Here is a 15,311-nt window from a genome sequence, read left to right as displayed (position 1 = left end):
AGACAGTGGCTATACTCAGTTGCTATTCAAATAGATTTGTATGTCATTTAAGTTAGGACAGTCTTTTTGCTGACCTAAATTAAAACTGCATTGTAGTTGATTATCAGCAGCTGTCTGTGGAGTCAGGAGGAGTACCCATCCTCCACATATTTAGCGCCATTGAAAACTAGTGGATAGTCCTCAATAAACTTGCACTGTTCTGTCTCTATTTCTGCAGATTAAGATTAATAAACCATAACCCCTATGTACAAATAACTGATCTTAAGGTATTAACAATTTGTTGAACTGCAAATGAAAAAGATTTTCCATCACTTACTCAGCATATTTGTAATCCCAATCATCCGTTAATGGATTCCTCTCAAACAGTTTACTTGTCCACTCTTCACCCCTTGCTTTCCTGTCTTTAGCAGCCGCTCTCTGAGTTTCCTCAAGAATAAACTTCTCTTGAGTAGCTTCTTCTTGGTCTTTATTGATAATTGCTCGAGTTACATTTTGCCAAAGTCTACAAAATTATTATATGACAGTTATAATACAAGGCTACAAATATCAGTATTAAAGAAAGCAGTGATCTGAGTAGAACATGAATAATACACACTAAACCAACTGGAGTTTTTATCACCTAGAGCAGTGTTCTTCAACCTTTTTACATCTATGGACCGGTAGAAATAAAAAAATTATTTTGTGGACCAGTGGTTGAAGAACATTGGGCTAAGTCGTGGGCCAGACCCCGCCCATTTCTACCCAATCTCCACCCCAGACCCCACCCCCATAATAGTACTAACTATTTTTTTTTTCCATTCATTTTTCATAGATACACACAATATAATCTTATTAACAACACATAATGGTTAACCACAAAATTAAACTACACAAAGCACACTGACAGCAGATGTAAATTTTCAAACTTGACATAATTCAATCACTAAATTCAAAAATAAAATCATTCCCCCCCTACCTTTGTTGTCTCCCTCCCTCTATGCTATGCCTTACTTTCTGGTCTGCTCCCACCTGGCCATTTTATACCACCCACGGTGTTATCTTCAGGCTGGCTCCCTTTTCCTCACTGATGCAGTGCACAAAGCTGCGAGCAGTGGCTCCTTGCACACCCCACACCTTATCTGGAAGCCTTCCCTCTGACGTTGCGACGTCAGAGAGAAGTCTTCCAGTTCAGGCGCAGGACACACGTAGGAGCCGCTGCCCATGGCTTTGTGCACTGAATCAGTGAGGAAGAGGGAGCTGGCTCGAAGATAACGCTGCACTGAGCGCACTGTGGACCGGCGGTTGAAGAACACTGTTTTGGGCCTGATGCACTTACCAGCCCAGTGGACTGGCAGGACATTTCTGTGGACCGGCACCAGTCCACAGACCGGTGGTTGAAGAACACTGACCTAGAGCCAGCTTGTTGTCTTTGTGTCTCTGTCTGTTCACATAGCTAAAAGTCAGGAAGTTTCAGGAGGAGTGGACTAGTAGTTAAAGCAGCTGCCTCAACACCCCGAGGTTGTGAGTTTGATAACAACTGCAGCTCCTTGTGACTCTGGAAAAGTCACTTAAAGCAGTTTAACTGGGGCACCACACAGAAAAAGCAGTATATTAAGTCCCATCCTCCCCTTTACCTTTATGACAAAAGACATGCATCTTATGAGTCTCTAACTCAAAGAGTTGACAATTTAAGTGTCATGTACCTGTGAAGGAAATTTTGGTTTGCTTTGTAAGAAGACTGTTTAAAATATAAGGTAGATTACTCAAAGTGAAAGTCTGGAAATGGTACTGTGTGTGTCTGGCAACACTACAGAAATGATCATTTGGAATTTCTGTGCCATCTACTATGCTACTTGATTGCCAATACGTAAAAGAATGAGCAAATATATTTACTGAGAAATTGAGAAAGTGGCAATCAGAGAAGAGAGATTAAAAGTTATACAATTCTATCTAGTTACAGACCATTAATAAATATTAAGTTGATATAAGAGCAGTGACTCTTCTGTGTTATGATTTAATTTTAGCTTACCGTGCAGATTCAAACTCCCCCTGATCTTCATACTGCACTGTGCATCGTTTTAACCTGGACTGCCTTACATCCGGTGTAGGGTTCCAAAAAAGTTCTGAAACTTCTTTATTTTTGTCATTAATAGTAATTGCACTATCCTATAATATAAGATAAATTATATATTAAGAGCACTGTTTAAACCAGATTTGTGTTTCACGAAAAATACAATAGAAAACTTTGGACAACTGGGACGCTCATAAATAACTAACATACCTATCAGAAAGCTCACACTAATGAAAGGAGAAAACACACCATCAAAGTGTAGTGATCCTTTGAACGGATATATTGTTTAAAGGGCCAGCTGCACATATCATCTATGTAAATAGAGTTTAATTTTATAGCACCAGCAAATTGGCAACTGGGAAGGAAGGGAGGAAAAGTAGGCTAAAAACAAAAATAGGGAGACCAAAAATTCAGCAAGAAAAGAAAAAGATGAGATACTTTGAACCTTTATACAAGACACACTTTTGAAAACTTACATAAAATGTTTACAAATAAGGTTTTAAATATTTTTATTGACATGGACCATGTTTCAAGTTTTATTCAAATTTGATAAAACGCTAATCATACATTCTAAGCGTTGACAATAAAAAAATTAAAATGGGGAACGATTAATAAACTTATTAATGATATACATTACTTAAATGAAAACAGGATGGTAGGGAGAAATACAATTTTAAAAGAAAAAAAGTACAAATAAGGTTAAAAAAAGAGGGAAAGGGCGGAATCATTTCGGTGTTGAATATGAGTAAAACAGAATTTGGCAAGGAAGGACCCAGAGCTCTTTTAGCAATCATAAGCATCTTTAAATAAGAAACTTTTAAGGTTGCCCTTATATTTATCTAAATTTTTCTCTGACCTTAAATATGTTATTAATGAATTAAATATTGTAGGGGAAGTCAATCTGGGTTCAAATAAATTGTTTATTGGAAAATCATGTAGCGTTATCTTATGATACTGTGATATTTGGCATGTCTATGAGAAAAAAGAGTCAGATATCATCATATAACAATAAACTTTTATTGATTATGACAGGAGTTGCCATTCAACATATTACTAATAACTGGAAAGACCACAGCAGACTTAGTTTCAATTTTTGGTGGAACTCATTATGTCATCTGTATAAAATGGAAAGATTAATAGCGGTACAAAATAGAAATTATAGAAACTTTATTATAATATGGGAGCCATTAGCATTGTTTTGTCATGATTAACTACCATATTTTTCTGTGAATGATACACCATTTTATAGTAGAATGGGGGTGGGAGGGTATTGGAGAGTTATATGGAAAATTAATATCAGGGTGGGAGGGAAGGGGGGTTGGAGGGATTATTATTTTATTTTATGTAAAGACATTGCTGATAAGATTTTCAAGTGATTTGTTTTATTGTTGTTATGATTATTGTACACTTGTTGAAAGATGAAACATTTTTTAAAGAATTTAAAAAAATAATAAAATAAATATTGTAGGGGCTATAGTTGCGAATGAAGTAGCCCTACGTGTACTAACGATTTTAAGGGTGGGACATGAAGAAGATGCTGAGAGGTGGATCTTAAAGTTCTCAATAACATTTTCCCATAATAAGAGATTTGGTAAGTGGGGATGTGGGTGGGTATTATTTTATTTACCTTACAATATGTATGAATTAATTAATGTATTTTTAAGTATTAGGTTAGAGTTTCTGAAATACGAAGGGAGGGCTTGAGGGGGTTATTTTATTTATATTTGTCATACATATTAAATGATTTATATATTATCTAAAACATTATAAAAATATGAATATAAATATGATATATTGTACTTAAAGTATTCATGAAGGAAAATCAAGTGTGTGTTTATAAGATTATATGTATTTTTCTGATACACTTGTTGTAATATGAAAAAATGAATAAAGAAATTTAAACAAAGTTCTCAAAGGATCATGCGGAATAAGGAACTTGTGGATAAAAGCAAGTTCCTTGGAGTTCTTAGTTTTAAAGGAGATTAAAGCAATTTTATAAGTAATGCGATGGTAGATTTGTAACCATTGAGCACTTTTTAGCAAAGGAGTGGCATGGTCAAATTTTTTCTTGTTATAATTTTTATGGCAGTGTTTTGTATTAATTGTAAGCGTCAGATGTCTTTTTGACAGACAGGCAACTAACTCATATTAAGAGGTCATTCTTAAGCCAGTAGCACAATGCTTCCTTAGTTATGTAAAGGTAAATGCATTCAGTCAATTCCAAAAATAAATGTGCTATGGGCCAGTCCACGTTGTGTCTTCAATAAACTGCTTCCTTCCTACCATTTGACCTACTACACTTATTTTGTGGTCTTTTTGGATGATGTTCATTCCCTCCAATTTTTCTCTTCCACAAATAATTTTTAACAAATTTGACTAGTGAGGCATGAATCATTCCTGAAATCATTCCATGTTAATTCTGTGTGGATTATACTGTTTCTTTGTGTTCTATACTTTGTATATTTTACAATCATAATCAGTGGTATGTTAAGCGATTTTAAAGAAATGATTACAGTTGAGCTAGATTTTAGCTAAATGCACAAGATTTTAGATAGTGCTGGGGAGGAACCTGCTGTCTTGGTACATGTGGTTACCAATGACATAGGGAAATGCGGTAGGGAGATTCTAGAAACCAAATTTAGGCCCGTAGGTAGGAAGTTAAAATCCAGACCCTCCAGTGTAGCATTTCAGAAGAGCTCCCTATTCTACATGTAGGACCCAAGAGACAGGCAGAAGGGTTTTAGATTTGTTAGGAACTGGGCAACATATTGGAAAGGGGGAACCTATTCTATAAAGATGAGTACCGCCTTAACCAGGGTGGAACCAAATGAAAAAACATTTTAAATATTTTTAAAGCATTTAAATGGCTTCAACATTTTAAAAGGAGATAGAGCAGCTTTTAAACTAGAAATTGGGGAAAGGCTGAGTCACTTAAAAGAGCATGGTTAGGGACAAGGTATCAGTTTGCTAGGTGACATACCAAAGCAATGGCAGCTTCTAGGGAGGGACAGAAGAGCCTGTCCGCAACACTGAGGTCCCCAAAACAGCATCAAAACGGGCTGCCTCATCAACCCAATAAAGCCGGGTAAAGGTATGAAGAAAGGACCAAGTAGCCGTCCTGCAAATTGCATATGGCTGAATCATGTGAGACTCCGCCCACAAAGCATCAACATTTCTAGTAGAGGGGTCTTAAGGGAAACTGGCATCTGCTTAACGTGGGTGATATAAAGTCACAGAAATAGTCATATGAATCCATTGAGCCCAGCCGTATTTGTGTAATTTTTCAATGACATTCCCTATGTGCAGGCGAGCATTGTCATGAAGAATGATTGGCTCAGCCAAGAGCAACTGAGGTCGGGTTTTGTGCATTTTTCTGTGCATTTTTTGCAAACAATCACAATAATGCACTGCTGTGACACTTCTTCCACATGGAACTCTGTCTGTGATGATGATGCCTTCATGATCGTAAGCAAAAATCATCATTTGTTTGACTTTTGAGCTCGTCAAAATTTTTTTGGTCATGGGGAAGATGGAACTCTCCACTCGTCATTGAAAAACTGCGCGAATATGGCTTGGAGGTATTACCTCATGCTCCCTACAGTCCACACATGAGTCTACCAGACTTTGACCTTTTTCCAAAGTTGAAACAACCTGTGTGTAGACATCATTTTTCATCTCTGGAAGAACTTTCTTCTGCCGGTACCCGAGCCATTCGGCAACTGAACTAAAACGGTGTCTTGGATTGAATAATGAAGTTTCCCAGATGTTGGGACTCGGTCATTGCAAAGCAGGGAGACTATATTGAAGGACTGTAAAGAAATACTAGAAAAAAAATAAATAAAATAAAACATGTAAATTTTAAAAAATGGTGTGCATTATTTATGAAATGACCCTCGTATTAGTCTCCGCCCCCTTCAGCTAGCTCTATTACATTATGTGTAGAGGAATTCTTGTAGTTTGAAAGGCATGGGCGTTTTGGCTGCACCTTGAATACATGTCAAATAGTTGTCCTTCCCCTTTGGTGGAGATTGACAGTATTGTTTGTTGGTGATATAATTGTGGCCACTCCTAGAGCAGAGGGCTGCTTGCAGCTGATCTGTGTTCTTTAGTGGAGTTTTTATTGATTAGGCTACGCCTTCTTTGTACGTCAGCTCGTGGCTGACTAAAGAGGGGCTGCTTTGCACCTGAGTATCGTTGGTTGCTTGCATTGTCTGTAGGTTCATGTGGTGGGAGTCCCTCATATGGGTGAGCTGGTCATGTTATATATAATATATGTAGAGAATTGATTGTTTTCTGAGAAGGCAAGTGTATGATAAGGGGGTTCAGCTCTTCTGTCACTGTACCATCTTTGTGACCGTCTCCAGGGTGCAGTTTTGGGTTTTCACCTTGTTATCTGCATTTGCCTCTTTGTATTTGCACCTTTGGTGTCCTTGTTGTAGTTGTTGCCTTGTTGTTCCCTTCTCAATAAAAATGATTTAAAAAAAAAAAAAAAAAAAAAGGGGGAGTTCAGCTTTCTTAGTAATGAGGATTTATTTTGTGCTCATTTCATTTTATTCTTAGTGTCCCCTCCTAAAGAAGATCCAATTTGTGAAGCTCGAGTTGGGGGGGGGGGGTCCGAGGGATGTTTGAGACAGCAGATTTTAGATATATTTAGTACACAAACACTGGAACAAAATTGACACGAGCCACAGCATTTTCCACCCTTCAGATAAAGTACTGAGTATCCTGATACTCGCTGGCGTCCGACTATTTTCAATGTAAAATGTAAAATAGTTAATTTCTTATAATTCAACCTATGTATAATTTTCCTTTCCACCACCTTGCATTCATCTACTGTAATTCGCTGATTGTACAGCTCTTCTTCTTTGTGAACCACCTAGAAGTCGCAAGATTATGGCGGTATAGAAAAATAAAGTTATTATTATTATAATGTTTGAGTTTACTCAATGAATACAGTGGTTTGAGATAGTGATCAGCTGTGATGGTCTCGTAAACAACCAGCTCCTTGTTTATTATTATTCACTATTGGTTGGTTGAGGGTCTGAGCTGTTCACACGCACATAAATAATTTATTATAGCAAATATTTTTGGTTAAAGGTGATGAGTTGATTTCTGTTGTCAACACCAGCCACGTGTGCCGCTGAGAGAGACAGAAGATGCAACTCCACCCAGCGAAACAGCATGTGAGCTTCTTGGCCCAAAGGAGTGCTTCTTGTGCCCTCTTGACAATTTACATAAGCCACTGCCGTAACGCTGTCTGAGGACACTTGCATTGCTTTTCCTTCCAGAGTGGGCTGGAGAGCGAGTAATGTCAGTTGAATTGCCCAAAGCTCCAGATGACTGATCGACCAACGCTCCTTCTTCTCCTACTCTGCTCTTCTCTCAAACTCTACCCCTGCCTGACACCCCCTGCTCCCAACCTCCTTGACTCTACAAATGCTCGCAATATCTGCCCTGGCCTCAGAATTCCCACGCTCATTCGCCCCAAACACCACCCATCCTACAAAAACCCTCGCAAAGTCAACTATGCCTCTCTAAAACCTGACCTCGCTTCCACTCCCCCCAACCTTGCCTCACATTCTCTCACCCCAGTCCCAACACTCTATTGCAATGCCAGATCCGCTTGAAATAAGATACAAATCTTGAAGGACCTACTCGAGGATTCTGACCCCGGATTCCTATTCATCACAGAATCTTGGATCACAAAAGATGACCAATTTACTCAAAACGAACTCTGTTCCCACGGCTACCAAGGCCTCTTCTCTCCCAGAACCAACCGAAGAGGAGGCGGCCTAGCCCTCCTATTCAAATCATTCTTCGATGTCCAACTCCTTGAAAAGGGCAGCCACTCCTCATTAGAATACATGTTAGCCTCAGTCAATGACGAATTCCACCCTCATCTTCTGGGTATCCTGCTTCTATACCGCCCACCTGCCCCTTGGAACAATTCCTCCAAACTCATCTTTGAAACCATAACAAACACCTTCCTCAAATTTCAAAGATTACTGATCATCGGAGACATCAATCTCCACCTTGACGATGTCACCAACAAGGATACATCCAAATTTAATAGCTTTCTCTCCGCTTTAGGCTTCCCCCCCCACTCTCCCCAACCCACGAAAAAGGCCACACACTAGACCTCATCAGCTTTCTAGATCTTACTACTCACAAAACCTCAACTGACGACATTCGCTGGGAAATTGTCCCCTGGTCCGACCACTACCTAGGGGCCTTCTGTCTCCCCATTTTCATATCACATCTCGGGCCCCCATCCTGCACCTCAAATTCTATTACCTTCCGTAAAAAAATCTCGAGCAATCTGTTCTGGATCAATTTTATCAACAAATTTTCCCCCATCTCTAAACCTGCAGAACCAGAATCTAACTGGCAAAACTGGGTCGCCCTCTCCGAATCCACCTTCCATTCCCTTGCCCCTCTCTCCACTAAAACCATTTTCTACTCCCGTAAGGCCCCTTGGTACCTCCCATACCACAGAGAACTGAAACAGAAATGCCGTGCTCTGGAACATAAACGGAAAAAATCTAAATCCCCTACAGACAGACTCTCCTGGAGGGTCAACATTAAAATCTATAATACTGTTCTAAAAAAAGCAAGGAAAAACTTCTACGGTGACAAAATCTCCAAATCCATCAATCAGAGTAGCACATTATTTAACATCTGCCGTTCCTTAACCTCCAAAAATGACTCCATACTTCCCTCCTCCCCCTCAGCCGATTCTCTAGTAAAGTTTTTCAACGATAAGGTCTCCACCTTGAGGCGCTCCTTCCCACCTGCAATCTCCTACAAATCTCTGATTCCAATTGACCCCAACCCTATCCCAACAGACTCCTACCCTATCCCAGCAGACAGATCCTGGTCTTCCTTCAAACTTGTTTCCGAATCCCTGGTCTATAATATCTGCCTCAAATTGAAATCCTGCAACTGTACCTTGGATCCTTTCCCCTCCTACCTCTACGAGAACATTCCCCAAAATTAGATCAACTGCCCACCTCCAACCCACTGTCCTCTGGCCCCACTCTGCATCTTGAATATTCTAGTAAAGTTCTGGGAGTCATCATTGACTCTACACTTGCCTTCAACGACCACCTCAACTCCCTAGTAAAAAAATGTTTCTTCAGCCTTCACTTGCTGAGAAAAGTGAGATCCTGTTTTCATCAAAAACACTTTGCCGTCCTTGTCCAATCCACCATGCTTTCCAGACTGGACTACTGCAACTCTATCTACCTTAGCCTAACAAAGAAAAACCTTCAAAGACTCCAGCGGATTCAGAATACTGCTGCTAAGCTTATCTTCGCAAAAAGCAAATTCGACCACATTTCACCGCTTTTATCCAAGCTCCACTGGCTTCCGATTATCTCCAGAGTCCACTTCAAATGTGCCTGCCTCACTTTCAAGATCCTACACGGTATCCTCCCTTCCTTCATTCCTCTTTCTTGGAATTCCTCTAACCCCAATTCTGCCAGATCCACCCAAAAACTGAAACTTTCCTTTCCCTCTCTAAAAGGCGTTTCACTTGTAGGAAAACTAGGTTCTTCCCTCCCTTTCAGAATCACCCAGCTCTAGAACAACCTTACCTCCCCTCTTAGGAATCTGAGCTCCCTCCAACTCTTCCATAAACATCTGAAAACCTGGTTATTCTCAAAAATGTAACTCCTCCTCCCTCTCTGGTTATTCTAGTCCTCTAAATTTTCTCTTCATTTTGCCTCTTCCCTCCACTGGAGTTCCTTTCTACCCTAACTCTTGTTAACTGTGTCGAGCTTTACGAATGTAGAGATGATGCGGTATACAAACCTAAGGTTTAGATTAGATTAGATTAGTCCCAGTAAGGGTATCAGTCAGATCCAAAATAGAAGCAATGTCAGGAGACAAGAGAGACATAATATCCATATGGCAACTAACTCAATCAAGCTCTGCCATAGCCAGATGAGAGGACTCCTGAAAAAAGATCTCTGCCACTGGTTCAACCTACTTAGAAGAAACCGACATGCCCGCAGGCTGCATCAAATGAGCTAGGTCCGAAGAACACACTTTCCAGAGGAGTCAAATAAATTCCGTTGAAAAGTTACACCGCGCCAAAAGAGTCCCCTGACTCACAACGCAGGTGTTTGGTGCCAGACTCTAAAACGGCCTCTGGAAAGACTTTTTTTCTGACATCGTGGAACCACGCCAGCTCCCCACCCCTGGAGGACTAGGAGGAGGAGAAACCCGAATCTCCTGCCCCTCCCCCAGTGCGTTGTGGCACGTCACTGATCCGGTGCAATCAATGCGCACATTCGACAGATATGGGGCTGAGAAGTCCATTCCAAATGATTTTTAATCAAATCAAGGGGTTTTGAGGCAAAAATAAAGCAGAAAAAAAATACTGATAAAAATCCAAGATGCCAACTGCCAGGGAATTCACACCAAAAATGTCAAAAATAAACAAAATCCAAAAATAAAGTGATTTGGGGAGTTGGGAGACCTGATCCCTACCCTTAGAAACTCTGAAGAAAGAGTTTTACCAGGATCCACAGACCACCCCCGAAGCTCCCATAGGAAATAATGGAGGTGTATTTACAGTCTGTGCAGTGCCTGTCTGTCAGCTCTGTTTAAACTTAAGTTGAATGTAGGAAAGGATTTTTTGCCTCAGAAACTTTTTCAAATGACCATACTTGAAGATCTTCGGACTGCCAGTCAGACAGACCCAGACTGTAACTTCCGCCCCCATGAAACCACTCCATGCAACTATGGGCAGGAAATGCAGCCTGCACCCTGAAACCCAGTCTTTTACTCAGGATACATATAGCCTGCGCTTAAACCTCTAACAAGGTCAGAGGGTAAGTGAATTCCCAGGGGTAAGTGGGCACAGAATGGACCCCGAGTCCGAGATGGGTGGCACACAGCAGGCTAGCTCCATGTCTGCCGAAATTTCTCTGTGAAGCAGCAATCCGGCTCCGCGGGACTGCACCATTTCCTCAGACAGAAGACTTTGCACAAATTGTTTGCAGAAATTGAAACTGCAGAGGGCTTTAACTCTCTCTCTAAAGTGGGAGGAGCATGTGTTCAGAAGTGTTAGGATTTCTGCAACTCCCAGATTGTGGGAAGGGATTGAACACCTAGCATACTGAATCTGGAAGTGACGTAACAGAATTATCAATACTGGAATTCCTACTGTCTATAGGAATTAGATGTAAGGACCTTTTCTGGATGCTATTGGATAACATAGTGAGGAAGTGGGGGGGAACAATAAAAAGTAGTTTACAAGTTACTAAGGATTTAACAGCCCAGCTGGTTGATTTCTGAAAATTTATTTGGGTTATGCTTCATTGTGCTACAAATAAGCTGGGATTGTTGAATGTATGATACTGACAATTTAGTCAATAAAAATATTATTAAAAAATAACTGATCCTACATTTGTTTTTGTTTTTTAATTCTTTATTCATTTTTTCATCTTTCAACAAGTGTGCAATAATCATAGCAACAATTAACAAATCACTTGAAAATCTTAACAATGTCTTTACATACAATAAAATAATAATCCCTCCACCCCCCTTCCCTCCCACCCTGATATTAATTTTCCATATAACTCTCCAATACTCTCCCACCCCCATTCTACTATAAAATGGTGTATCATTCACAGAAAAACATGGTATTTAATCATGACAAAACAATGTATTTGTTATTTTAAATGGAGAATGTAATACTGTTTTATTTTAAAGACAACAGGTAATACAAGAGAAGAGAGAACTCACCCAATGGCCCTCCAAGGTAGACAATACTTCTTTTCCTAGTTTGATTTTCCCTGTTATTTGATTTACACTGTCATCACCACCTAAAAATGGCTAAAATTAAGATGGTTTATAATATTAGTAAAAACAGTAAGAAAAAAAAGTTTCCTGTTTTGCATTGTATACCAACACTGCTGTGAAACACAACTACAACTAGTAAATGTTGTGCAAAAGGCACCATATTAGGAAACATTTAGCATTTCAAGATCAAGAGGAACAAAAATCAAATTTAAAACGTAATGGGCCAGTTCAGCACTGAAATGTTGTTGAGAATTTGAGCTTATAAAGGAATGGAGGAGATGCATAATGGTTAGTGCAGTGGGCTGAGAACCTAGGGAACTGGTTTGATTCCCAATGCAGATCCTTGTAACCCTAGGCAAGTCACCCAAGTATCCATTGCCCCAGGTACAGAACTTAAGATTGTGAGACCACTAGGAACAGGAAAAATACCTGCATATAATATATGTAAAGTCACTTTGATTGTACCAAAAGAAAGGTGATACAGTACTCCCCTGAAATTTGCGGGGGTTCCATTCTAGGAACCTCCGCAAATTTTGAAAAACTGCAAATATGGTTTTTAGGCAGGGGAGACAGGAGAGGGCAGCCGGAGGGGCTAGTCCCAGTTAGGGTGCCGGTCTTTGACCAGAGGGCCGCTGTGTGAGTGGACTGCTGGGCATGATGGACCACTGGTCTGACCCAGCAGCAGCAATTCTTATGTTCTCCGACCGCCTCTTCCTGTACTAAATAAAGTCAGGCCTCCGATTGGTAAGGCCTGACTTTAGTACAGGAAGAGGCGGTCGGAGCATACAGCGAGTGATTTTCTTCACTCGCCGGCGCTCCGGCTGCCCTCTCCTTTCTCTCCAACTGCCCTCTCCTGTCTTCCCTCCCGGTCATTCCCCAGAGTGGGCTTTATAGAGAGGTAGGGAAAGAGTTTTTTTACCTGCGGGCTGTGCTCTGTGTGAGTAATCCCTAAATGCGGGTGGAGGTCCGACTCCCCTCCAGATACACGGGATCTGCAAAAAACACCCCAATCCAAGGAGATCCAGCCAGGCGGAGAGAGAAGAGGTGGTCGGAGCATACAGCGAGTGATTTCCTTCACTTGCCAACGCTCCGGCTGCCCTCTCCTCCAGGTCATTCGTGGTCAGAAAATACCACGAACGACTGGGACCACAAACCGCAAATTTGAGGAAGCACTGTATATCAAATCCATGACCATTTGACCCCATTGAAAATGCTAGCTAAGGAAAAAAATTTTGGTAAAATTTAGTCAATTTTTTTTTGTGAGGAAGTGAGGGGAGAGCTGCGACCTGTCAGGAGCTGCTAAAGAAAAAACAGCCACGGTGAGGGGAGGGGCTCTAGAGTAGGGTCTCCTGTACATGTCCAGTAAGCTCAAAAGCTTACCATAGCTAGGGGAGAGCACTTCACCAAGTGTGCCTGCATATCCCCTGCTTGTCTCTGGAGAAACCTCTGTTCATCCTGTTTAAGTGTGTATGTGTGTGTGTGTGTGTGTGTGTTGGGGGTGGGGAGGGGGGAGAATCTCTGGCCTGCTGCAAACCATAGGTGCTTGGAAATTTTCACACATTCTTGGAGCTATTTTTCCAAGACGTGCTTAGAAACCTAACGCATACATCTATGTAACCAAGGAGCCACATTGCTTCAGAGGATGTAAAATCTTTTTCTCTTTAGCACATACTAACCTTTAATTTGAATTCAATAATAGCGCTGTAACCAGTTTTCTCACACTCTACAGTGACAGATCCCCCAAGCTCTAAAGTCATTGTACCATATAGAATTCCTACAACAAAATAAAACATGTTTTATGCACTAAGAAAAGTGTCACTTTTCAGCATCAACACTGCACACATTTTTATTCATATCTTGTGATAAGTAAGAAATGCGAAAAGTCTTGGTAGAAAATTACCACCATTATTATATCAAACCAGAAGCCCAGATTACGCCACCTACTATGCCAGAAGACAAAAATCCTGTTTTGAAGCAGTACCATTGATGAACAGCATGGGTGTATTGTTATTACTGCCCTTGATTCTTCTGGAGTCATGGGGAATCATCTCTATGATGCAAAGAGCAAAGTTGCTTACCAGATACTAGTGTTCTGACAGCAGGTAACCCATCCTCACAAGCTAACCATCTGAATGAGCGTGGCGCAGAGCAATGTAAATAAAAAATAACAGCTAGTACTAGGAGGCAGAGGGGTTCTGTAAGGGCTAATTTGTTGCTGTCCTCTGAGAGCATCTTTTAAAGGTAAACAATGCAATTTTCTGTTAGGATTAGCAGGATAACAGCCCTCGCAAGTAACAATCCCACTTTAGCTTTCAAATCTTTGCAAGCATCTTTGAAGTAGTGCTCACTATCTCTAAATAGCAAAGCGGCCACCACCACAGGAGTCCAAAAGGCTCAAATGGCATTATCTTCAGCTCAGTTAGTGTAACACTGATGTCCCAACAAACAGAAGGTTATTAGATAAAAAGCTTCATAGAAATCGGCCCACTCAAACTAAAGCTTGTACAGAGATGGGTTTCCTTCAGAGGGTCTTTTAATACTTGAGCACATGAAGCCTGTGCTCCAAATCTTCTCAAAACTGCACCAAAACTCAGGAGAGTAGAAGAGGGGTACATCTTGCCACTTCAGCTGTTCCATGCCAACTTTTTCAAAATGCACTTAAGGCACTTCACATATGTTGATCTCACATGTTGCAAGATTAATAGCAGTAAGTTTTGAACAAATCTGCTGAGCTGCCATGGAGCAGTATCAGGGGGAACGTTCATAATGCTGGACATGTTTCGCCATGATGGAAAGTGGCTACAGTGATCACCAGGCCCCACCAAAAGATGACTCAGGGAAAGTAGACTTTCAAGCCTTCACCTGCCCGAAGAAGAGCATGAGGAGGAGTTGTGTGAGATGAGTAGGGATACAGATTATAGGGAAGGGGGCAGCAGCAAGTTGGGGCATTAGGGAATGGAGTGGGAAGGCAACAAAAATTAAGTAGGGAAGAGGGTTTGTGTAGGGTTGAAAAAGCACAGTTACTTACCGTAACAGGTGTTATCCAGGGACAGCAGGCTGATATTCTTGACTGATGGGTGACGGCACCGACGGAGCCCCGGTACGGACAATTTTAGAATGATTGCACTCTAAGAACTTGGAAAGTTCTAGTAGGCCGCACCGCGCATGCGCGAGTGCCTTCCCGCCCGACAGAGGTGCGCGGTCCCCAGTTAGGATAAGCCAGCTAAGAAGCCAACCTGGGGAGGTGGGTGGGACGCAAGAATGCCTGCTGTCCCTGGATAACACCTGTTACGGTAAGTAACTGTGCTTTATCCCAGGACAAGCAGGCAGCATATTCTTGACTGATGGGTGACCTCCAAGCTAACAAAAAGAGGAATGGAGGGAAGGTTGGCCATTAGGAAAACAAATTTTGTAAAACAGATTGGCTGAAGTGTCCATCCCGTCTGGAGAA

At 41.1% G+C, this 15,311-nt stretch overlaps 1 protein-coding gene across 3 annotated transcripts in view; it reads right to left on the bottom strand.

Annotated features, from left to right (window-relative positions):
* The window catches only part of OSBPL8 (oxysterol binding protein like 8), a 247,305-nt gene that overhangs the window by 39,091 nt on the left and 192,903 nt on the right, over nucleotides 1-15,311 (bottom strand). For all 3 annotated transcript variants that reach the window (XM_033951170.1, XM_033951168.1, XM_033951171.1), the window contains 4 exons: nucleotides 13,537-13,634; nucleotides 11,804-11,893; nucleotides 2,009-2,145; nucleotides 317-502 (listed from right to left, as the gene is read on the bottom strand). In XM_033951170.1, the coding sequence (XP_033807061.1) occupies nucleotides 317-502; nucleotides 2,009-2,145; nucleotides 11,804-11,893; nucleotides 13,537-13,634 (511 nt within the window). The remainder of the gene's footprint in view (nucleotides 1-316; nucleotides 503-2,008; nucleotides 2,146-11,803; nucleotides 11,894-13,536; nucleotides 13,635-15,311) is intronic.

Source organism: Geotrypetes seraphini, chromosome 7, assembly GCF_902459505.1.
Source record: "Geotrypetes seraphini chromosome 7, aGeoSer1.1, whole genome shotgun sequence".
NCBI classification, from domain to species: Eukaryota; Metazoa; Chordata; class Amphibia; order Gymnophiona; family Dermophiidae; genus Geotrypetes; species Geotrypetes seraphini.
Note: the sequence above shows the minus strand (reverse complement) of the source record. Positions and strands in the feature narration are given on the sequence as shown.